A 24,819-nucleotide genomic window follows, 5' to 3' on the forward strand; every position below is an offset into this window, starting at 1 on the left:
TCACCACCGCATTGCATCATCGTCAACATCACCTTCCTGCAAGTATTCTCAACTTCACGCAAGCATCTTCTTCATCATTACGGTTATTTGAAACTGAACTTTAAAACTCAACAAAACTCATCAAAAATGAAATTTCAACAGGTTTGAACTTATCTTGTGCTTTGAGATAATTACAATGTGTTTTGAAAGTGATTTTGTTAGTTGTAAACCATTTCTGTTTAGTTTGGAAAGTAACTGCATATGTGTAACCCTAAATTTACATTCTAATTTCGAATTGGGGAAAATGAAGTCAAATTAACAGTTTCAGAGTGATTAAATGTGCTTATTATAGTATGTTTTGTTTAAAAATTATGCCAAAACCATTTGCCTGTGTAAATGGTTTCTGCGAGTTTAACTATGAAACCATTTTGCTGTGGAAATGGTTTCAAAGTGTTAAGTTGGTTCAATTGTAGTGTTGTTGTTGTTTGTTTGTTCATGATGTAAATTGATCATGTAGATCTTGTTACTATTGGAAAATTGATCATGTAGATCTTGTTCATGATATAAGTTGGTTCAATTATAGTGTTGTTGTTGTACTTTGTAAGCGCTTATGCTGAGCAAATGGTTTTGGTAAACTCTGAAAAATATGCTAAAACCATTGTGCTGAGCAAATGGTTTTGGTGAGTTGTACTCCAAAACCATTGGCTGTATTTAATGGTTTTATTTGATCATCCAGGTGGAAAAAACTACAGAGCAAGGTACAGCGCCATCATTCAGTTTAGGACTTACACAAATGGAGGAGGAGGAGGAAAAGAATATCAATGACTCATCATCTGCTGGTGATACAAATAAGGATCATAAAAAAAGAGAGGCTAAGGGCAAAGAAAAGAAGCATAAAACAAGAGAGGCTAAGGAGCATAAAAAAAATAGATGCTAAGGGCAAAGAAAAGAAGGAGCACATAACCAGGAGTAACAAAAGGAAACAAGAGAGTGAAGAACAATTGGAGGATGAACAAAATAATGTCACTGGTTCATCATCCGGTGGTGATAAAAGTAAGGTGCATAAAACAAGAGAGGCTAAGGGCAAAGAAAAGAAGCATCACATAACCAAGAGTAAAAAAAAGGAAACAAGAGAATGAAGAACAATTGGAGGATGAACAAGAGAGCCTAAGGTCAAAGAAAAAGGTCACTGGTTCATCATCTGGTGGTGATAAACATAAGGAGCAGAAAAAAGATGCTAGAAGTAAGGAAAAGAGGCATAAGAAAAGGAAACAACAAAATGATGGTGAAGATTCTGATGAAGGAAGTTTGAATGATGAAAATGCAAATCACAGACTGAGGCACAAGCTGAGTATACCTAAGGTATATGAAATTATGAATTCAATATATCGAAAGAGAAACAAAACAGAGATCATTGAGGTTTTGAATAAGTCTGGCTTTGGTGGAATGTTGCATATCTGCAACTGGAAAAGAATCCACACTTTCTTTGTGGATTGGGTTGTTAAAAACTTTGACAAAGATAACATGTGGATTGTATTAAGCAAGAATGAGGTACTTCCATTGAAAGAGGAAGATGTACATAGGGTGTATGAACTTCCAGTGGCAGGGAAGAAGATTAACGTGGATCTCTGTTCTGAGGAAGCAATAAAGAAATTAAGGAAAGAATTAGGCCTGACTGGAACTTATTCGGCTTCTGTGAGGGTGACAGAATTGGAGAGAATACTGAAGACACTTGAGAAACCAAATGCGTGGGTGAAAGGTGCAATCTGTTATATCATTCACAATATTTTGTGCCCCACTAATAGTAGCTTTGTATCTCTCCAATACGCACACATATTTGAAGATCCAGCTGGGGTATCATCTTATAACTGGTGTTCCCATGTTCTTGGATATATGAAAGAAGGCCTGCAAAATCCGGAAGTTGCAAATCCATTAGTGGACTTCCACTTCCTAATGGTGATCATATAATATATTCTGTATATTTGTATTTTTTAAACAAATAAGTGTTAGATTTTTAAATTATGTATGTGCATGTTTTTATTATGCAGATTAATTACATGGACAAAATGGGGAAGAGAAGTCCTTTTCTGACAGGACAATACAAGCGGCCATCACTTCGTGATTGGGATGTCACGGCGGCAAACCAAGAACTTCAGAAGGTCTATGACATTATGGGACTCGAGCATGGACTGACAGCCGGCGTAACCAGACTGCACAACACAATTGAAGGTTCCCTTGTATTGTGTTTTGATGCAGATACTTGCCCACTCTCTAAGGTGAGATATACATAAAAATGGTTTCACAATTAAAGCTAATCAGAACCATTGAAACAGACATATGTTTTTCAAAATACTAATAGTACATATACATAAAAATTTTGCAGGCACAGATGCATCTTAATCATTGTAGGTCTTGCATACAAATCTACACTACAACTGCTCAAACCTTGGAAATAAGAATAGCTGAGGGAAATGTTGAAACTTCTGGGGAAAATGATGATGTTCCAAAAGATACAACCAACGACAGTCCAATTGAAGTTCAACCTGAACACGACGAGAATAACAGTTCAAGTCATGAAAAAAGTATGGAAGCACCTGATAGTGAAGAAAATAGAGGGGATGGAAGCACTGGAAGGGAAAAAAGGTACTACATCTAATTTTAAGTCTTAACATGATTTAATGTTTGATATCTGCATAAGATTGACACGTATAAGAAAATGTTTAATTCAGTGAAGAAAATCATGACAAAGATGTATCATATGAGATTGATGATGATGATGGAGAGAATGAGATTGATGCCAAAATCCTTGATGATTCAGTGAGTAAAGCATGCAATATTTCCGTTACACGGGAAACAATCTTGAGGTTTCCAGAGTTTTTTGATGTGGGAGAAGCTTCGAATGCAGGGTAAGAAATGAATATAAATGATGTGTTTCAATGGTTTTTAATTTGTGATATGTACAACTATATGAACTAACTAATGCTTTTCTATATATGATGTGTTTGTCAATAGTAAATCAGTTAAGACAAAATCTGAGACAAAATCTGAAGCAAGCAATGTGAATCAAGAAAGGGTGATGGAGGAGGAAAACCAGGAGAAGGACACGGAGCAGGAGAACCTGGAGAAAAACACATCATTTAAGACAAAATCTGAAGCAAGCAATGTGAATCAAGAAAGGGTGATGGAGGAGGATAACCCGGAGAAGGACACGAAGCAGGAGAATGCGGAGGAGGATAAGCATTTGGAATTTGGTAATGACATTATTGTAAAGTAAGTATCAACCAATGTGACATTGCTTCATTAAATTCTGCAAAATATAAATTCTGCAAACTAACAATTACATAATTTATTTGACAAGGCAACTCCGTTAAGGTCAGTGTTAGCAGATGAGGTAATTGACTTGGACAATGACAAAAGTGTGAAGGCAAGGAAAAGAAAGACCAAGCATGACATATATGGAAAAGCCCCTGAGCGTAAAAGAAGAGCTGTAAAGAAATCGAAATACCTTGAAAGCCCTTATGATGAAGCTGTCTACGAGTCAAAATGCAATAAGATGCAAAATGACATATCAACATTTGCATGGAGCAATTCACTTAATGAGTAAGGAAAACCATTTTAAATATTTATTGGCATATTATATGAATTAGTACTTCGTTAGCACTTTGGTAAACTCTGAAAACTATGCTAAAACCATTGTGCTGTGTAAATGGTTTTGGTTAGTTGTCCTCCAAAACCATTGGCTGTATTTAATGGTTTTATTTGATCATCCAGGTGATAATGAAGATGATGAGTCACACTGTTAATGTTTATTTGGCTATACTACAGTTTCTAATATCATATAATATCGTATTAGTACAAACGCTAAATGCTTTATAATAATGTAGGGAGGAGTTTTTGTACTGCTCGGAAAACAACGCTCATGCTTACGCTCTACAAAGAAGAGACTTGTGCACACTTAAAAAAGATGAATGGGTGTCATGCTTCGTTATAAATGCCTGGGTCAATTGCTTGAACTGGAATCAACAACCAGCTGACAAAATGACAAGACTGGTCACACCATTCATGAATTATGTATGCATTACATTTCATGAATGTTAAAATTTTAAATACATAATGTTTAGTTCTTTTTGAAATTGATTTTGACTCATTTTATATAAACAGGTTGACTTGGAAAGACCTGATGCCCTGAATATAACAGAAAAGGTTGCATTTGAACGATTCATCCAAAAGCTGAAAAAGTTCAAATACATGGATTGGAAAGCTATTGACCCTTCATGTCTAGAATATGTGAGACTACGTTCATTTTATTTTTGAAAGATTTCTACACATTAATTGTTTGAATTATATGATGTTGATTGTTTTTTTTACTGATGAAATAGATAATGACACCAGCAATAATTGGAAATCCGGGTAGTCATTATGTATCCTTCGTAGTGAATCTCAAGAGCCAAAAGTTACAATTCCTGAACAGCTTGGCAGGAGATCCACTGCACATGAAGAATGGAGACCCAACTGTGTACAAACAAATGTTTGATGTATGGCTGAAGGAGGTGGAAGCATTCGTGAAAGAATTGTATAAGAAAAGCAACATCACAATGCCTTTCCAGTTTAGCAAATTTACATGGGAAACACCAAAGGTGCCTATTCAAACTGATAAAGACAGTTGTGGAGTGTTTTGCATGAAGTTTCTTGCTGAATGGGAGGATGGCAATCCACAAATGGAATCTTTCAAAGGTTGGACCAAACTGAAAAAGCGTGGGGAGAATGGAAAGGTTGCAAAAATTATGGATATGAGAATTGAAATCTGTTCAACAATATTAACTGACTCAAGCAATAGAAAAAGATAACATGTGGAGAAGGCAGCAACTTCAAACTACAAAGAAGTGCTTGAAAAGCTAGCATCTCCGATTAAATAATGAATTAGTTTTAATGTTTTTTTTTTTTGGAGTTTTAATGTTTTTTAAGGAGTTTGTACACAGATGTTGATGAATTTATATATTTCTGTCAAGTTTATGGAGTTTTAAATGATGAGACTATTACTGAAACCATATGTCTGTTTTAATGGTTTTGATAGCTTTAATTGTGAAACCAAAATCATTGTCAAATGGTTTTAAATGATGGAATTATTACTGAAACAATAAGTTTGGTTTAATTATTTTTAGTGTTATAGTGCAAACTTATAACATAGAAAACAATTACTTAATACGAATTAATCAATCAGTAACCACTTTTTTATTTATTAAGCTTCATCATCTCTCTTTTGTTTCTTCCGTTGTAAAACAAATTTCTGCATTTGTCTAAGTAAAATTGTGGTTTAATGGTTTATAAAATAAAAGAATAATGAAAATTATTATTGAGAAACAATTTTAAATAACGACCTTTACTGAAACCATTAATACGATTTAATGGTTTTGAAAGTGTTCTATGTGAAACCAATATAACTGCCTAATGGTTTTGTAACAAAATATTAGAGACACATAAATTTCCACGGCCCCACCAAGATAAATACGGGAAAAAGGTATAATAACGGTTAGAATGGAAGAGTCAGAGTCATGGACAGTTGAAAAATGCAATTAATTTAAAAAAAGGAGTTAACTATGGTTTTGTAGGGAAGTTGAAACTAAATGAAACTGCCTAGTATGGTTATTAAACTGCTTAGGATGGGAAGTTGAAACATAAGGATTAACATATTCCTATATATAATGAGGTTGCTTTAGAGAATGTTTCAGAATTAGTACCATAATTGTCAATAATTTTTTATCAGCTTCCCATACAAATTTTCAGAATAAGGTCTTGTGTCACTTAGATTTCAAAAACAAAAAATGTCAGACGTCACTACTGCAAATTCGTTTCCAGTTGCTGTAAACGGAGACATCGCAAGGGCAACAGATCTTGCAAATCAGATAAGAGAAATCATCGTAAACAACACATTTGAAGTATTCTATTCCGATGCCAATATTAGAAACCAATTATCCCAACTTTTAAGCCAAATCCGTCCACTAAGAAACCTCCTCAATCCTGTTCATTCAGGATTAGTCTGTTCATGTCTTCAGTTGGAAAACATGTTTGCTGCAGGTTTACCAATCATTGAAACTGATTCCCTAAATGCAAACATCGCAAGACAGGAACTTGCTGTGTTCGAACGACAATGGAAGGTGCTCAATGATGATTTTGTCGCTGCTGAAAAAGCAATGACAGAACTATCATTACAAAAGCATGCCTCTGATACTCGAATCGAAGTATTGGAGAAGGCACTTGCAGAAGAAAAAGAAAAAGGGAAATTGATCGGGACAGAATTTGAGGCATCAAGGGTTCATCACTCGCAGCTGGCGGGGAGGATTATGGCTGGAACTGAATTACACACAACGTTGCAGAATGCGGTTGAGCAATGGGAGCAAAAGTACAATCAACTTGTGGTATGGAGAGAGAAAGTGTTGGATTGCTGGACAAAAATCAGGGCGTTCTATGGATGAAGAAAAAAGTAATCTTAGTATTTATTAGTAATCATATTTATGTTTTCATAATATTTCTGTATAAGTATTTTTAATTTTGTTATGTTTGGATTTATAATGTTAGTATGGTTTGTAATGTTTGGAACTATAATATTAGTATGTTTTTCCAATAATGCTACATTGTTTAAAAATGCCTTGTTTGATTATGACTTTAATTTATATCATCTGTTTCCTCTTTGCTCTCAACATGCCACATCATGAATGAATTCAAGGAATGAGTGGTTTCAATTTCGAAAACATAGTAATATTGTCACCGCGCATTACATCAGAATTGACATCATTTACTATTAATTTTATCACTTGAATAGATTGAAGCAAATTGCAAAACTCAGTAATTTATCCACTTAACTCAGAATTGAAAATCTTAACTAAACCATAATTATGGTTTAATGGTTTTGATAGTGTACTATATGAAACCAAATTAACAATCTAATGGTTTTGTACCAAAATATAATAATAAATACGTAAAAACCAACAAATGTGAAAATGTATAGTTTCCAGAAGATAATATTCAAACCAATACATAACAATCAAGAATTTGATATAAAATCTAGTACAAACTTATCACATATAACATAAGTGACCGCTTTTTTAGTTAAAGCCTCATCATCTTTCCTAACTTATAACATAAAAAACAATCAGTGCCCGCTTAAATTGTTAAAGCCTCATCATCTTTCTTTTGCTTCTTTCGAGCTATAAGGAATTTCTGTCTTGCCCTAGCTTTTTCATAATCACTTTTAAGTCGCTTCTTTGACCTAATTGGATTTGGTCTTTCTTTGAACTTTGGTGCAGTCCCAACAGATGGTTCACAGACAGCAACTGCTTTTGAAGACTTAGAAGGCGTAACGGATGATCGATCTGTATGAATACTGATGACATCCTGTCATTACGTAATATTAGGGACTTATTGTGACATTTTGATAGAGTTCTCATGCAATTTATACTGTTCTGGAGTGCAAAAAGCTTAAAATTTGAAGTCTGTTCGAAGGAAATCGCGCCACGCCAATTTCAAGTCGTGCTGCGATTTTTGAAGCAAAATTACACACTTCCTGTAAAGAGGAAATCGCGGCACGCCATTATACAAGGCGCGGCGCGATTTTGACGGGTCAGGCCCATGACTTCTATAAATACTGCACTCAATCTGAAGAACAAGGGTTACGATTTTGGAGAGCAAAGTGCGATTTTGAGACATCAGAGACGGCTAGAAGGGCGATTTCTTCAACCTTTTACCAATTCATGTATGTTTTAATTATTTCATTGATTATGCTATTTGTAAACTCGATTATGAGTAGCTAAATCTCTCAGAGATTAGGTCAGAGATGAATCTATGTAACCCTAATTGATACATGTTGCTGTGAAACTCTATTACTTATTAATGATATTCTAGTTTTCATTCAATTCAATTGTTCTTAATGCTTTTTATATCCTGATCAAATATAAACATGATTTTGTGAGAACGAATGACTACTGACCATAGCTTTCGACTTAGACCTAATTGAATTGTTCTAATAAACATGGTTAGTCTAGGAATGGATAATCGTTTGTTAGTGATATTAGGTTAACGTGCTTAAACCTTTGATGATTATTAGACCACCTAAGGAATTAGGGGCTGTAGTTTAAAAAGAGGGTCCTAACTCAAGGGATTGATTAGGGCTAATTTGTTAACTATCGTAAAACTAGAGAATCATTAGTAACAATAGGTGCAGTAACCAATTAGGGGAAACATAGAGGATTCGAAGACCTGATCTCATCTCTCTCCATATTTTCTCAATCAAATCTATTCTTTTTTATTTGATTTCTTAAAATCAAACCAAATCTACTGCCTAGTGGCAAAACAAAATACGCTTTTATACATCCTAATTATATAACGCAATTGAATTATTGAAGTTAAAAACAGTCCTCGTGGGAACGATATTTTTACTACTTCGATAGTATTTGGTGCACTTGCCAAACGACTATCAAGTTTTTGGCGCCGTTGCCGGGGACTGTTGAATTATTTCAACAAGGCAATTACGTTATAGTTTAGGGTTTTTGCAATTTACTTTTCTGTTTTTAATTTTTATTTTTCTGTTTTCATATTCATTTGATTACTTTGCGTTGTGCAGTGCTACTAAGGTATTTTGCTGTTTATGCGAGGTAAACAGAGCTCAGACGACCTAGAATACGATCCGGAAATTGAAAGGACTGCTAGAGCACTTCGGAAAGCTGTCCGATCGCAAAGGTTAGCTCAGTCCGTTCCACCGGGTGTTCGAGAACAAATACCGGAGCCACTCTCAACTGAATCTGAAACAATCTCTTCTCCTAAATCTGCAACTATGGAAGGAGAAGGAGTTGTACCACCGAGACCTAAGCTAGGAGACTACGGGTTAGCCACTCATCGCGGTCAACTGACCCACACTTTTCAACCAGCTAACCCTGTAGCTTTCGACATCAAGACAACTGTCCTCAACGGTTTGAGGGACAAGCAATTCGATGGGACTGAAGCTATGAGTCCTCATGAACACTTGAGCCGCTTTGCTGAAACCTGCGAGTTTTGTGTGCAACCAGCCACCGTGACTGAAGCACAAAAGAAGCTAAGGCTGTTTCCTTTCACCTTGACGGGAAGAGCAAAAGATTGGTTGCTGACAATACCAAACGGGACTGTCCAAACATGGGAAGAGTTAGAGCTGAAGTTCTTGGAGAAATATTTCCCTATGTCTAAATATTGGGAAAAGAAGATGGAGATCTCTAACTTCAAGCAAGGAGAAGGTGAATCATTATATGATGCTTGGGAGCGATTTAACTTACTTCTTAAGAGATGCCCAAATCATGAGTTCACCGAGAAACAATACCTCCAAATCTTCACTGAGGGGGTGACTCCAAACACTAGAATGTTCTTAGATGCTTCCGCGGGAGGTAGTCTCAAAAGCAAAACTGATCATGAAGTACAAGCTCTATTTGAAAACATGGCTGGCAATGAGTATCGTGATCAAGCTAAAAAGAAAGAAAGAGGAGTGTTTGGGGTGAGTGAACAAACTGCTATCCTTGCGAACCAAGCAGCTATGAACAAACAAATCGAAGCTCTAACCAAGGAGTTTCAAGGCTTCACTTTGGCTCATAAGCAACAACAAGTAGCTGCAATCAAATGTGACCTATGTGGTGAAGAACATCCCAACGGTGAATGTGTTCCGGAAGGATCAAGTGAAGAAGCTAACTTCATGGAAGGTTATCAAAGGCAGAATCAATACTACAATTCAGGCATTAATAAGCATCCAAATCTAAGCTACTCAAATAACAATGCTTTGAACTCTCAGATGCTCACTCCTCCTCAACAACAACAAAGGAAGCCATCAGCTCTTGAGGAAACTATGATGAACTTCATGAAGATGACTCAAGGCAACTTTGAAGAGATGAAGAAGAGTCAAGAAGCTGAAAGAAAGAACAATGAAGCTTCTAGGAAGATGCTTGAAACTCAACTGGGGCAATTGGCTAAGCAGTTGGCTGAACAAAACAAAGGCGGATTCTCAGGTAACACTAAAGATAACCCTAAGAATGAGTCTTGTAATGCTATTGAATTGAGGAGCAAAAAGGTTTTGACACCTTTAGTTCCTAAAGCTCCAAAGAAGGTTGATGATGTAGTTGAGGTGGAGGAGAACGGTGTAGTTGAAAAAAATGATGAGGGTGTAGTTGAAAAAGAAAATGATAATGGAGTAGTTGAAAACGAAAGGAAGAAAAAAATAGAGGGAGAAAAAAGTGAGAAGTTAATTGATGAAGATTCAATCTTGAGGAAGTCGAAGAGTCAAATTTTGAAAGATGGAGATAAACCACAGATTGTTCCATCATATGTGAAGCTTCCATACCCTCACCTTTCAAAGAAGAAAGAAAAGGATGAAGGCCAATTCAAGAAGTTCATGCAACTTTTCTCACAACTTCAGGTGAACATTCCTTTCGGCGAAGCTCTTGATCAAATGCCGTTGTATGCTAAGTTCATGAAAGACTTGTTGACTAAACGAAGGAAGCCTAAGGATGATGAGAACATTGCACTTTCTGAAAACTGTAGTGCTATTCTTCAAAAGAAGCTGCCACCTAAGCTGAAGGATCCTGGTGCTTTTACTATCCCTTGTTCAATTGGACCGGTAGACATTGGTAGAGCTTTATGTGACTTGGGAGCAAGTATAAATCTGATGCCACTTTCAATGATGAAGAAGCTTAAGTGTGGGGAACCAAAACCAACAAGAATGACCATTACTTTAGCTGATCGGTCAATCTCTTATCCTTTCGGTATACTTGAAGATGTGCTAGTCAAGGTTAATGACTTGGTGTTCCCAGCAGATTTTGTGGTCCTAGATATGGCTGAAGATGAAGACATGCCACTCATTCTAGGAAGACCTTTCCTTGCAACTGGTCGTGCTTTGATTGATGTTGAACGTGGAGAGCTAATGTTGAGGTTCCATAAGGAGCAGGTAGTCTTCAATATCTTTGAGGCAATGAAGCACCAAGATGAGAATCCCAAGTGTTACCGGATTGACGTTGTGGAAGAAACAGTCGAAGATAAATCCCTTGAATCTCAACCTATTCAATCTACGGAGGTGGAAAGTGTGGAATCTATAGACAGACAAGAAGTGATTGAAGATGTTGGAATAATAGAGGGTGTTAAGCAACTGGAAGTACGCAAAGAACAGATGCAACAACAATCGTCAGGAGACATCCGTGACAACAAGTATGGGGGATTGACAACTGGTAAAAATGAAATAAAGACTACTACCACTGGTCCAGGTGGTAAATTGGCTTATAAGAGGATTCCCTGTGGGATGCGTAATGGGCCGGCTGCTTTTCAATGGTGTATGCTTTCAACTCTCTCTGATACTTTAGAAAGAATTAGGAGGTACTGTGACGAAGGGTTGGCAAGAAACAAGCCTATTGATGAAGCTGTGGACCTAAGGAAGTCTGGTGCACAAGGAACTTTCAAGGGTGAGGAACAAAAGCTGAAACGGTACCGTAAAGGAGGACTCCCAAACAATGAAGAGGGAGCCACATCAACTGATCCTTAGGGATAGTCATCAGTCAAGCTAGTGACGGTAAAGAAGCGCTGAGTGGGAGGCAACCCACTATTTATTTTTCAGGTATGATTTTATTGCTTTCAAAAATAAAAACACAAAAATATTTTTCTTTTCTTTTAACACAAGGCAGGAAAGTTTAAAAATTTGTTCAAAATATACCTCTTGCCAAGAAAATCATGCAAGGTACTGATGTCTTGCATGATTCTCTCCTCAAAAATTTTCAGAACTTAAAGGAACTCAGGCATTTTTTTTTTAAGAAAACAATTTTTTTTTTGGCCTGAGGAAGCAGAACACACAACCTGTTTCATCAAAATCGCGCCGCTCTGTGCAAATTGGCGTGCCGCGATTTTGAAGAACAGGAGAGCACTTTCCCTGATTTATAGAAATCGCGCCGCGCCTTGTAATTGGCCGCATCGCGATTTTGCTTGAAAGATTCATAACCGTTGCAAAAACTAGCCGTTACAAACCCACCAAACTTCCCAACCGTTAAAAACTAGCCGTTATTAGCCGTTGCAACACAAAATCGCGCCGCGCCTTGCTTTTTGGCGTGCCGCGATTTTGACCAAACAGACCTATAAATCCTTCACTGTTCATCATCATTTTCATTCCATTCTTCATACCTTTCTCTACCAAAACTTCCCTAAACTTCTAGTCACGAATTCTCCTCATCTTCATCTCCTTTTTCACTTCCTAAACCATCATCATACCACATTACTATCACAAATTCACCAATCCAAACCACCATCAAACCACAATCATTCCAAACCTTCCCAAACTTCACAAAACTTTCCTTTCACCATCTTCCTAACCCACAAATGGCCTCAAACCAAAGAAACACCCGCTCAAAGAAAACTACCAACCCCAAACCATCCACAAGCAAATCCAAACGCCCTCGTGCCGCATCCGAACCACCCGAAAACGCCATCCATTTCATCAATGACCAAGCCCAAGAGTTCCATCAATCTATGAAGAGTTTCGAAGTAATAGGGGAGAGGAAGTTTGATTTCACAAAGCTAGTGAGATATCCTTTCTTTGAATCTGAATTAAGAAGGAGGGGGTGGACGAGGTTGAATGAGATGATCGACGAAGCAAACAACAAAACGGTGATAGTCGAATTCTTTGCAAATGCAAGGGTGTCCGATACACCCTTTCAATCTTTTGTGCGAGGAAAGTACATTGATTTCAGCCCGGATGCTCTCAACGCATGGCTGAATGTTCAGGCACCGGAGGAGTGTTGGGTTGAAAAATTGAGGAGGGAGAGATTTGCTATTACGGAGGATACCTTTGATGAGATCATCACCACCATGTGTAGGCCTGGGTCGACTTGGAAAAAGTCCCGGATGCTTACTTATGCGGAGATGCTGCCGGTACCCAAGGCGTGGGTATCATATGTGGTCCAGACTCTTGAGAGTGCATCTTGCACTTCTGAAATTCCTCTCAAGAGGGTGCTTGCTGCCTATGCCATCATCAAGGGGCACCCTATAGATATTGGCCGCCTCTTGGCCAATAGTCTTCATGATCTAGCAACCGGGAACACCACACAATTGGGACATGGAAGCTTAATTAATTGGTTGTGTGAGCAACAGTTGGTGCCGGCTTATGATAGTGATCTCAACACAAGCAATATGAAGCCGATCACCGACTCGGTCATGGATGGGTTTGTCAAGAAATATGAAGGCTATATGAAGGAGAGAGAGAGGGAGGCAGCGAGGCAACAACAAATGGAGCAAGGAGGGAGTAGTAGCCAAGGGGGTTATGCTCCTCTTCACCCAAAGCTTGAGGAATTCATGCATGTGCAAGCTAATTGGATGAATGAGACTTCGGACCAGCTGTGGGTGAACCGTCCTAGGTTCTCAGCTGCGTTTGCTGCGGAGGCTCAATTGCATATGGGTCCGATTAGTGGGTCTTATGAGAGGTTTGGAGGCTCCCGTGAGCGCATGGAGAAATATTTTACACATCAAGAAGAGTATGGGCTGCGCATGAGGAGGGAAATCACTGATGATTTCAATACCACCGAGCAAGATCAAGGGGATGGCATCTTTGAAGGATTGAGGACACCGGGGGCTGGACACTCGGATGATGATCAGGACATGGGCTGATCTACTGATGGATTAGCATTTTCTGCTTTGTATTTTATTTTTCAGTCATTTTTCTTTTGATGTATTTTCTTTTTATTTTCTTTTTAATGTCGAAGTCCATTGAACTTATTTCCCTATTGTAATTGCTCCTGCACTTGTTTATTATTAATGAATTTGTTTTGTTTCATGTGACCTATTCCAGTTTAGTAACAGTTGTTTGATGAAACGGTATTCCAAAAGTTCTAAAGGAGGGGTGACTTGATTCAAAGGCGAAGTGTACGGCGTTGCTAGGTAGTCACATACTCCCAGAAATCTCAGCCATAAGGTTCATTGCCAAATCTTGTTTTTCAATTTACTTATATTTAGATTAGTTTTCCATGCAACTACATTTCTAGAACTTGCATTGTTTCTCTATTATTCATTGGTCTTTGTCAATTACACACTGAGGCAAAAGTGCTTGGTCCTGTGAGCCTTTTTGAAGCCTACCCTGTTTTAATTTGTTGAATTTATCCTTTCTTAACCAATTGTGAGCCGGTAGGATTAGAACTTTTTGTTCGGTGACAAACTACATTACAAGCCTAGAGACTTTTAGGACTTGTCCCTTAATGAATTTCTGAGTTAAGGCATTGTAGAATGTTGCTAAAGATTAAATTTGGGGTTGCTATTGGAATTTGCAACCAACTAAGTTTGGGGTGGGGGTACTAGAGAATTAGAGAACAAAAATGAAAGAAATATGAAATTGTCATGCAAAATACACACAAAAATGGTGTATCAAAAAAAAAAGAGAAATTGAATGATGAAAAAGGGACAAAACATTGAAAATCCGAGTAACTTCAAACTCGATTGTCCCTAAATGTTAAAAATATTCTCTAGTACCTTTGCATTGATTGTATTTCCACAAGGTGAATGATTGAAGGATTGAATTTTGTGCTTTAATTTCCGTAGGAATGCCTAACTCAAATTTTGTGTAGCCTACTTATCCAAATATATCCCACCTTTCACCTAAGCCCCGTTATAACCCTAAAGACCTCAAAAGTGTGTAATGATATTGACTTTGATTGATGTTTAGAAACTTTTCAAGTGTATGGTAATATGTAGACCTGCATGTCGACTGGTAGAACCCTGTTTCAATTTGATGCGAGGAGTTGTGAATTGGTGGATGCGAACAAGTCAAACTAGCTCATCTTTAGCTAGAAGGAGAATGAACTTTTGGGTACTATCGTTTTGTCAGGTAACTGTTATTTTACTGTCGTTTGTCACTGTTGCAAGCAAATTCCTTGAGGACAAGGAATGGTTTAAGTTTGGGGTTGTGATGACATCCTGTCATTACGTAATATTAGGGACTTATTGTGACATTTTGATAGAGTTCTCATGCAATTTATACTGTTCTGGAGTGCAAAAAGCTTAAAATTTGAAGTCTGTTCGAAGGAAATCGCGCCACGCCAATTTCAAGCCGTGCTGCGATTTTTGAAGCAAAATTACACACTTCCTGTAAAGAGGAAATCGCGGCACGCCATTATACAAGGCGCGGCGCGATTTTGACGGGTCAGGCCCATGACTTCTATAAATACTGCACTCAATCTGAAGAACAAGGGTTACGATTTTGGAGAGCAAAGTGCGATTTTGAGACATCAGAGACGGCTAGAAGGGCGATTTCTTCAACCTTTTACCAATTCATGTATGTTTTAATTATTTCATTGATTATGCTATTTGTAAACTCGATTATGAGTAGCTAAATCTCTCAGAGATTAGGTCAGAGATGAATCTATGTAACCCTAATTGATACATGTTGCTGTGAAACTCTATTACTTATTAATGATATTCTAGTTTTCATTCAATTCAATTGTTCTTAATGCTTTTTATATCCTGATCAAATATAAACATGATTTTGTGAGAACGAATGACTACTGACCATAGCTTTCGACTTAGACCTAATTGAATTGTTCTAATAAACATGGTTAGTCTAGGAATGGATAATCGTTTGTTAGTGATATTAGGTTAACGTGCTTAAACCTTTGATGATTATTAGACCACCTAAGGAATTAGGGGCTGTAGTTTAAAAAGAGGGTCCTAACTCAAGGGATTGATTAGGGCTAATTTGTTAACTATCGTAAAACTAGAGAATCATTAGTAACAATAGGTGCAGTAACCAATTAGGGGAAACATAGAGGATTCGAAGACCTGATCTCATCTCTCTCCATATTTTCTTAATCAAATCTATTCTTTTTTATTTGATTTCTTAAAATCAAACCAAATCTACTGCCTAGTGGCAAAACAAAATACGCTTTTATACATCCTAATTATATAACGCAATTGAATTATTGAAGTTAAAAACAGTCCTCGTGGGAACGATATTTTTACTACTTCGATAGTATTTGGTGCACTTGCCAAACGACTATCAAATACCTTTAGAAATAAGAAACTCCTCTGCCTTTTTCCCTGCCTCAAGAACACCGTTGAGAAATATTTCAGATGCCTCCGCATCTGCGCAAACACGTGTAGAAAGCTGGACTGTAACAGCACAAATTTGTTGATATCGTTGTGCTTGAGTGGTGTCTTTAGTGCCAACATTCATGGTAGATTTCAGCTTATCGACAGACGGACGCACATCTCTAGTCCACCGCTTTAAAACATATTGTGCAGGTATAGTCTTCAAAAAATGATATTGCACATGACCACCTAAGAACTCCAAAATCTTGAAAACATGTCGACATAAGAAACCCCGGTTCTCAAACATACGACATGAACAAGTAAAACTTTTGCTCCTAATGTCGACTGTGACAACCCTTTCATCAAGTCGATTATGATCTTCAAACCTTGGGGAAAGGTTTCCTTCAAGTTCTGCATCCAAAACATCAACATTTGAAACCCTCTCATTATCATTATCAACATCGTCGTAATTATAATCAACCTTCTCAATTGTAAAAACTTTGAAGAACTTGTTCTATTCAGACCCTTTTGTTGTGTCCTCCTCAAAATAGTATTTGAAGGAAAGGTCATACTGACTGTGAATAAATGAAAAGCAAGATGGTGTATACTTGTTTACTACGGACCGCATAAGCTGACTGTTGGGATAATTATTTTTTGTTCTAGTGTTTGCAGCCTTGAAGTCCAAATCAGCATGATTATCCCTCATTCTCTGAACCATAATGTTGAAATGACTAAAGAATCGAACAAGTGAATGGTCTGGCTGCAAAAATCCACGAAGAAAAGCATTGAAAGACTCACTTAACTGAGTCGTTTTCAAACCAGCTGTAAAATGTGACCTCACCCAAACTGAAGACCAATGCATACGATTTGAATGAGTTTGAACAAGCCACTTAAAGTCTGAAGTAGGTCTTCCATTAAAATAGTTTTTCATCATCTGATCCCAATTATAGTCGAAATCTGATTCATCTTCGACATTTGAAACCAAATTAGTTAACTCATCGAAAAATGCATTGTTTGCACGAGAGCCGAGATTTTTCTTTGCATTCTCTCCCATGTGCCATGAGCAAAGACCATGAAAAACACCTTGAAAAACATTCGGAATTGACTTCAACAACGCACCAGCCTGGTCTGTGTATATGGTTTGAGGTTTCTTATTGGACATACACTTCAAAAAAGTTGTAAACAACCAATCAAAAGTAGCTGATGTCTCATCATACAGTAGCGCAGCACCAAATAACACACTCTTACGATGATTGTCAAAACCAAGAAAGGCAGCTGAAATGTAAATGAACCAAATCAGAACAAAATACAACATATTTAAAAAATATAAAACCATTGTGCAGTGTAAATAGAAAAAGCTATTCATTTAACAACTGTAAAAAAACACAAAAAAAACACCTATGATCTTTGCATAGCTGGACATAGCACAACTTGTCAAGCGAGATGTCTAAACTCGCAAACACAGAAAGAGCTATTTATTTATCATCGATAAAAAAACACATATGATCTTTCCATGGCTGTACAGAGCACAAATTCTAAATCAAGATAGGATCACCAATAAACCAGAACATTAAATTCTAAACCTTCAATCAATATAAACATTCAATTCTAAACACACACAAGAGCCAAATTAACACACATATACCAGAGCCTTCAATTCTAAACCAGAACATTCATTCAAATTTCAAGAATATAAGAATTAAAAACTGTGAGAAGTACAAAATACTAACCTAATGGCCGATATTTATTGTTTGTTCGGTAAGTTGTATCAAAACTGACAACATCACCAAATAGAGCATAATCTTGTTGCATAATTCCATCTGCCCAAAAAATACTAGCTATGTCTTCTGCAGCATCAACTTGGATATCATAGTAAAAACCTGGTTTCGAGAGAGCTTCATTTCTAAAGAATTCTTGAATAACAGTTGCTTCACCAGCCACCATCTCCTTTTGACGAGTCGTCATTAGATAGTTCTTTAAGTCCGAAAATCGAAAAGGAAGATTCTCCGTGCCTCCAACTCCTTGACCCATCACTTCATAAGATGTTCTCATCGACATTCCAGCTTTAGAATTTATTAAAGCAAGTTGTCCTTGAACTTCATTTACTTCTCGAAATGATCTCAAGTAGCGCAAATGCTCTGGTTTATGTAATGGATGACAGTGATCAACTTCCCACCTATATATCTTATAGACATTCAACGCTTCATCCAACTTCAAATATATTCCAGCTTTACAACCAACCCTTTCCTCTGGTTTTTCTTTAGCTTTCTCATACTCAACAAGAACTGGACTGTCACATGTTGGCCTGTTTTTAGGATTAAGCAGACTTCCCTTCTTGAAACCTTCTTTGTTACAAGCATAACGCACATAATGTACCTTATCCGATTTCTTATTTTGTGAATTGTTCTTGGACTTCAACATACTCCTAACAGAGAATCTAGTGTTATATGCATAATTAAAATAAAAATCTTCAATCTCTTTTATAGATTTAAAGACCAAAGACTTCCATGATTCTTTATCACTAAAGGAGTAACATTGAGAACTATCCGCATCAATAACTGAATTTTCAACCGTCAATTGTCCACTCTCAGATGAAGTTGATATCAAATTCATTGAAAACAGCAACAAACACTATTAAGAACAAAAAAACCATTAGATATGATAAATTGAAACTACTGAAAAACTCTGAAAAACTATGTTAAAATCACTGGCTTGTGCATATGGTTTTGGTGAGTTGTACTCCAAAACCATTGGCCTGTGGAAATGGTTTTGGTGAGTAATAAGCTAAATTGCTATCAAATTATCCCTAACACTCATACTCCAACAGTTATTTTAAATGATTCAATCATCAGTTTTATAACATTGAGTTAAAAACTCACAGTTGAATATTCACATTGAGTTAAAAACATCACAGATTGAATCAAATTAACTGATGTAATCAACTGATGTAATCAACTGAACTAAAATATCACATATTGCAATGATTCAATCAAGTAAAATTCTTACTACAACAATAATTTGCAATGATTCAGTTTACTTCAGTTTTATAGCATCAGTTTTCAATTCAATGATCCTTAACTTCAATTTTAAAGCATCAGTTTTCAATTCAATGATTCAACAGTAATTTTATATAATCAGCAATGATTTTCAATGATTCAACCATCAGTTTTGTAGCATTTAGCAAAAATATCACAGATTGCATCGAATTAACAGACTGAATCATATAAATGAATAACTCGCCGGAGAAATACCTCGGAGTGAATAACGTCGGAGGAAGGTGAGAAACACGTCGGAGAGAAAGGTGAGAATCACGTCGGAGAAGCGAAGAAAGGATGAGAATCAAGTTGCAGCAGCGAGAAACGGTGAGAATCGAGGTGCCGGTGATGAATTTCTGAATCGCACGAATCAAGATGAATCAAGATGAATTTCTGAATCGCACGAATCAAGGGTGAATCACGTCGGAGAGAAGGGTGAAAATAACGTCGGAGAAGCGAGCGAGGCTGAGAATCACGTCGGAACGGCAAGAAACGGTGAGAACCGTGATCGTGAAACGGCGTCGGCGACGGAAACGGTGAGAAAAGCGATCTTGTTAGGGACGAAACACTGTAGCATCTGAAGCTCAAGATTAGAGCACGTGTGCAATATCGGACGGTTGTGATATGTTTGAGCTGAAGCACCAGATTATAACACCTGTCCTTGATCTAATGGTTCTGATTTGCTTATGCACCATGCATAAGGAAATCCTTATGCATAATAACTTTTGCCGAATTCAGCATGATACGGATACTTTGATTAAGATTAATTAAAATAATTTTCCATAAATGATAAAATATGGTATACTATATTCTTAATTGGTTTTCAATAAATTCTAATTTAAGTAACCTAATCTTGAATTTACTCAGTTAGATTCACAGTTTAGTAATCGTATGAGAATCTAATTAGAATTGGGTTTATATGCCACTACTAGTTTTGTGCAGGCATGGCAGCAAAACCCATGCCCATGGGTACCCGCCCAAACCAGCCCCGATTTGACGGGTTTTCCCCGATTTGACTGAGTTTGGGTATGGGTTTGGGTTTTCCCCGATTTCAATATATGGGTACGGGCATGGGCGGACCTCTTCAAGGCCTAGTGTGGCAAGTGTCACACTAGCCTAAGGTCATTTTTTTTATAATGTTTTTTACATGTTTAATGTTTATACATGTGTCTATGTTTTTCTTCATATAATTTCTATGCAATTGCGACTTGCTTTTAAAAAAAAGTGCGCAACGCGCTCACCAGTCTTTATGCACGGGTATCATGCTAATCTCTTGTAACTTATATAGAGAGAGATGTTCTTAGAACAATTAGTAATGATATAATTTTTGTTCATTTTCAACAAATGAAAAATAGATTATTTTCTTTGTAATTTTGGTTGCTACAACTATTTTTAATATAACTTCTTATTAAATTTAGTATTATTTAATTATTTGAATTTGAAAAAAAAATTGCCCCACTAATATTTTAAGTCCAGATCCGCCCCTGCGTACGGGACGGGTAACGGGGATATATGTACCCACCCGAACCCATACCCAAACCCTACCCGAATGTAGAAAGATCATATTGTTGTTTTTGTTGAGGGGGTTGATAATGATATGTCATGTTATTTGGTTTGATAATTGTCATGATATAAGAACTTTCATTGATAGTTAAAGGAGCAACCAAATTATTCGGTAAGAAAAAGTTAAAATGAGCGCAAATTGTTGGATAGTGCATTACAATATTACCATTGAAGCTTATTTTTTTTTTTTTATTAAAAAAATTGATTCACTGCGGGGACGGGGATGAGTTGGGAATACCCGAACCCATTGGGGATGGGGATGAGATTCAATTTACAGTTAAAACTCTATAAATTAATAATGTCAGGACCGGAGAAATTTATTAATTTAGAGAGTTATTAATTTATCGATAAATTAATAATTATTAATTTAAAGAGTTTTTAAGTAATTATACTGTACATACCAAACAAAAAGGCAAATTAGTCTATGCCTCTTAGAATTACGTTGCAACGAACCTTGGGACTCAACATAAATTAGTAACTACTATGTTCATATGCATTGGAAATCAATAATGACTTTTAAAGTACAGTAAATGTAAACAAGAGGAACAAATGTGTTCAATGAATTCTTAATATATATTTTTTCCTGTTTCTATGAATTATTAATTTATGATTTTCTTGGGACCGAAAATTATAAAAGGATCTCCCGAAAAATTATTATCTTATTATTTTATCGAGTTTTTCAATTTTTTACATTGACCCAAGTCGGGACCGGACAAATTTATTATTTTAGAGAGTTTATTAATTTACCGAGTATTAAATTAAAGAGTTTCTACTGTATCATCCCCGTTGGGTATGGGTAGGGTAACGGGTAAGCATATGAGACTAGGGGATGGGGATGGGGATGGGGAAGGCAAAACCCGTCCGCACCCCGCCCCATTGCCATGCCTAGTTTTGTGGACAGTTTACCATGCAATTAATTACTCCCTCCGTTTTAAAAATGAGTGTCACTTTAGCAAAAAAAATTGTTTCAAAATGAATGTCACTTTACATTTCCAATACAATTTAATTTTTTTCTTCCAACTTTACCCTCAATAAATACTCCAACTTTTCTCTCTCAAACAATTTTTAATACAATTTTAAGTTTGTCTTATTCTTATAAAGTAAGGTTATTTTAGTAAAATTGCTATGACATTTGACTACTTTATTTCATTCATTAATCTATGTGCAATTGACTAAAGCGACACTCATTTTGAAACGGAATGAGTAATTATTATCTCTTTGATGTCGTAGGTTATAGCTAGCTAAGTAAAGCATATTTTTCTCAATCAAAAAAAGCATATTTTTCTTAGGTGTTCAAGGACAGGGAACTTAATTTCCGTGACGATCCTGTCAATTTTTAGCCTGAAATTCTCTACAATGCATCAAGACTACAAGTGTTCGTATCAATTCTATCACGATCCACTTTTATTTACTGCCATTAAGCACGCTATCTACAATTGAATTTTTTTTTTGAATAAACTATCTACAATTTTTTTTTTGAAATATCTTTATCTTGTGCCCTAAGGCACACGTTAACATTTCCTTTGAAAAATATATGGCAAAGGGTAGATTAATTCGTAAATCATTGGCTGATTGCATAACAACATCAATTTCTATTATCATTTCTAAGTATTACAAGATTAATTCGAGCACCGTGTTATTGTTTCAGTCACAATCATATACATATTTAATTAATTTGTTTGTGTCAATTGTTTTGATGATAGGGAATCTGAATTAAATTTTGTCTTCATACTAGATAGAAGGAGTTCCAGAATGATGAAAGTTGTCTTATATGTTTCGGATAACTAACACGTTCACATAAGGAAAAAAAAGGAATCGTCTTCCTAATAAACAATGCGACTCTAGGACTGAAAATTGAATGCATTAAAAATAAAAAAAAATTTAGTCATAGAAGATGAAAATTAATATTTCAAAAAAAAATAAATGAAAATTAATTGTAACAAAAAAAATGATAAACAATTAATTAGGAAATCATGTTAAAAAATTAATCAATATTTTCAGAGTAGTCTTGATAACCCTTAAGAGAGCACATGTTAAAAAAATTAAAAATATAAATCTTACAACAAACAAATTTAAATTTATATTGTATTTTAAATTTTTTAAAAAATCAACATATTTAAAACTAAAAAAACAAAATTTAAGCAAAATATTTATATTTAATTCCTAAACAATTTGGGGTATTTTAGATCTTAAAAATGTAAATTATCCGGGGTCTAAAAATTACAATTAAATAACGTAAAAGACCTAAGTGTTACGAAAAATACTTAAATGAACAATTAAATAACTTAAACGACGTAAGTGGTACGAAAAAAACTTAAATGACTAATTTATTACAATTAAATAACTTAAAGGGTACTTATGGTGTAATTTAGCCAAAATAAAATGCACAACTTTTACAACAAAATATTTATATTTAATTCCTAAACATGTAACGGACACATTTTAGCATTTGCTATATTTTTAAATTTGAGTTTGAGTCTTTTTTCAATAGAGTTCTCTGACTCCCTCTATTTTATGTGTATTTCGTTCATTTCTCTCCTCATGTCTCTTTATCACCTTCTATCAAATACAAAAAAAAAAAAAAAAAATCTTTTTCACCTTGTAATAAAGTGTTTTACGTACTATTAATTCTATACTAAAGTTGAGTAAAAAAAAAATCTATAACAAAGTGGGAGAAGTTTCTTACATAATTAATAGGTAAACTAAGGGTAATTGGTGTTTAATATTTCATCTCCGTTTATTTTTAGTTTTTTTTGAAGGAATCTCCGTTTATTTTTAGTTGTCGTGTCTTTTTTCTTTAATAAAATTAATAAAAAAAATATATATCTTGGTGTCTTTTTTCTTTAATATTTTAATAATTTATGCACATTTTAGACAAAATAATAGTTTATTTTGCATTAAACTATGAAAATGACATGTAAATAGGAACTAACTTTTTTCTAAAAAAATAAGACAAAAAGGAACATAGCTGCTATATGTAATTTACATGGTCAATATTTTTTAATATTCGGTGAATGTGTGGTATACATGGTCTAAAATAATTGAAAAGGAATATAAATTTTAGGTGCAAAAGGTGATTTTGTGTCACTGCGAATTACAAATGTTTTCGTTACATGGGAAAATATGACTACTTCCGAAGGGTGGGGTTTACATTGAACACACATATACCAGAAACAGGGGACATGGTGGGTCACATTAAGAGTTGTGATAAAGACTTAGTTAGAAGTAAGGGACTTTATTTCTTAGGTTTGGCTGTTTTAAAAAAAAAGAGAGGTATTTTTTAATTAAAATAGACGTTTTTAAAAATGTATACTATATATTCCTTAAAAAAAAACTATATAAACTATTTGTGATTATAAAAAAACTAAAAGATTATTTATAACAGACAAAAATTTAATACGTTTCTCAAAATAATAAGTTAATATTTAAAAATTACTTATGATTAAGTCCAATAAACTAAAATATTTGTTTGTTTATATATATTTGAGTTGAAAGCTAGCTAGTATAACCAACACAATTAACAAAAAACAAATTATAGACGGGCGGGTGGTATAAGCCATTATGATTATGATAAACTAATCATACTTTTTAAGTGGAAGATTACAAACAAACCTACAAAAAGCTCTCACTCTCTTTGGAGTTAGTAAGATTCGCATAGATCTCTCTCAAAGCTAGAAAACCAATATAGAAATATAGATTTCAACGTCAATCACGCAAACATCATAAACAACAACAATTCATCATGAACAACACGTAATGGTGGGGGACCCAAACCCTAAAGTTTAGTAAACACTCACCTGAGCGTTATCATATTCATTCAGATGTCCTTCATGTCATAAACATTAAAATGTCCTTTTAGACAAGGCAACTATAATACACATGATGTGTGTATAAAATAAGGAGAAATGATATTTTTACAATCATTTTGTGACAACTTTTGTACAACTTTCTCTCTCATACTCACATGACATTCCTATTATCTCTCTTACTTTTTCTCTCTCCATTGTTTTTGACCAATAAAAAGATAGAGAAACAAAGTTGTCACCAAAGTTGTCATCAATTGGATGTACAAATATCACTACTCCCTGAGTAAAGGTACAATGTTTTTACTTTTACTCCCTCCGTCCAGCAATAGATGACCCATTTGAAAATTTGGAATTTTGACCTAACTTACTTTGACCAT

The 24,819-nt window shown here is 35.5% G+C and overlaps 1 protein-coding gene and 1 pseudogene across 1 annotated transcript; one reads left to right on the forward strand and one right to left on the reverse strand.

The window, feature by feature from the left end:
* Positions 1 to 1,115: 1,115 nt before the first annotated feature.
* On the forward strand, positions 1,116 to 5,024 carry LOC146959043 (uncharacterized). The gene is made up of 9 exons (XM_085752978.1): positions 1,116 to 1,935; positions 2,028 to 2,255; positions 2,363 to 2,622; positions 2,709 to 2,885; positions 2,992 to 3,249; positions 3,316 to 3,579; positions 3,864 to 4,050; positions 4,141 to 4,266; positions 4,359 to 5,024. Exons 1-9 carry the CDS (start codon positions 1,354 to 1,356, stop codon positions 4,824 to 4,826), a joined length of 2,550 nt encoding a protein of 849 aa, XP_085609104.1. The 5' UTR covers positions 1,116 to 1,353; the 3' UTR covers positions 4,827 to 5,024.
* Positions 5,025 to 7,140: 2,116 nt separating this feature from the next.
* Positions 7,141 to 18,651, reverse strand: LOC146959044 (protein FAR1-RELATED SEQUENCE 5-like; annotated as a pseudogene).
* Between the last annotated feature and the right edge of the window lie 6,168 nt (positions 18,652 to 24,819).

Source organism: Medicago sativa, chromosome 1 (assembly GCF_051527215.1).
Source record: "Medicago sativa cultivar Bolivia chromosome 1, Bolivia_mono, whole genome shotgun sequence".
Taxonomy (NCBI): domain Eukaryota; kingdom Viridiplantae; phylum Streptophyta; class Magnoliopsida; order Fabales; family Fabaceae; genus Medicago; species Medicago sativa.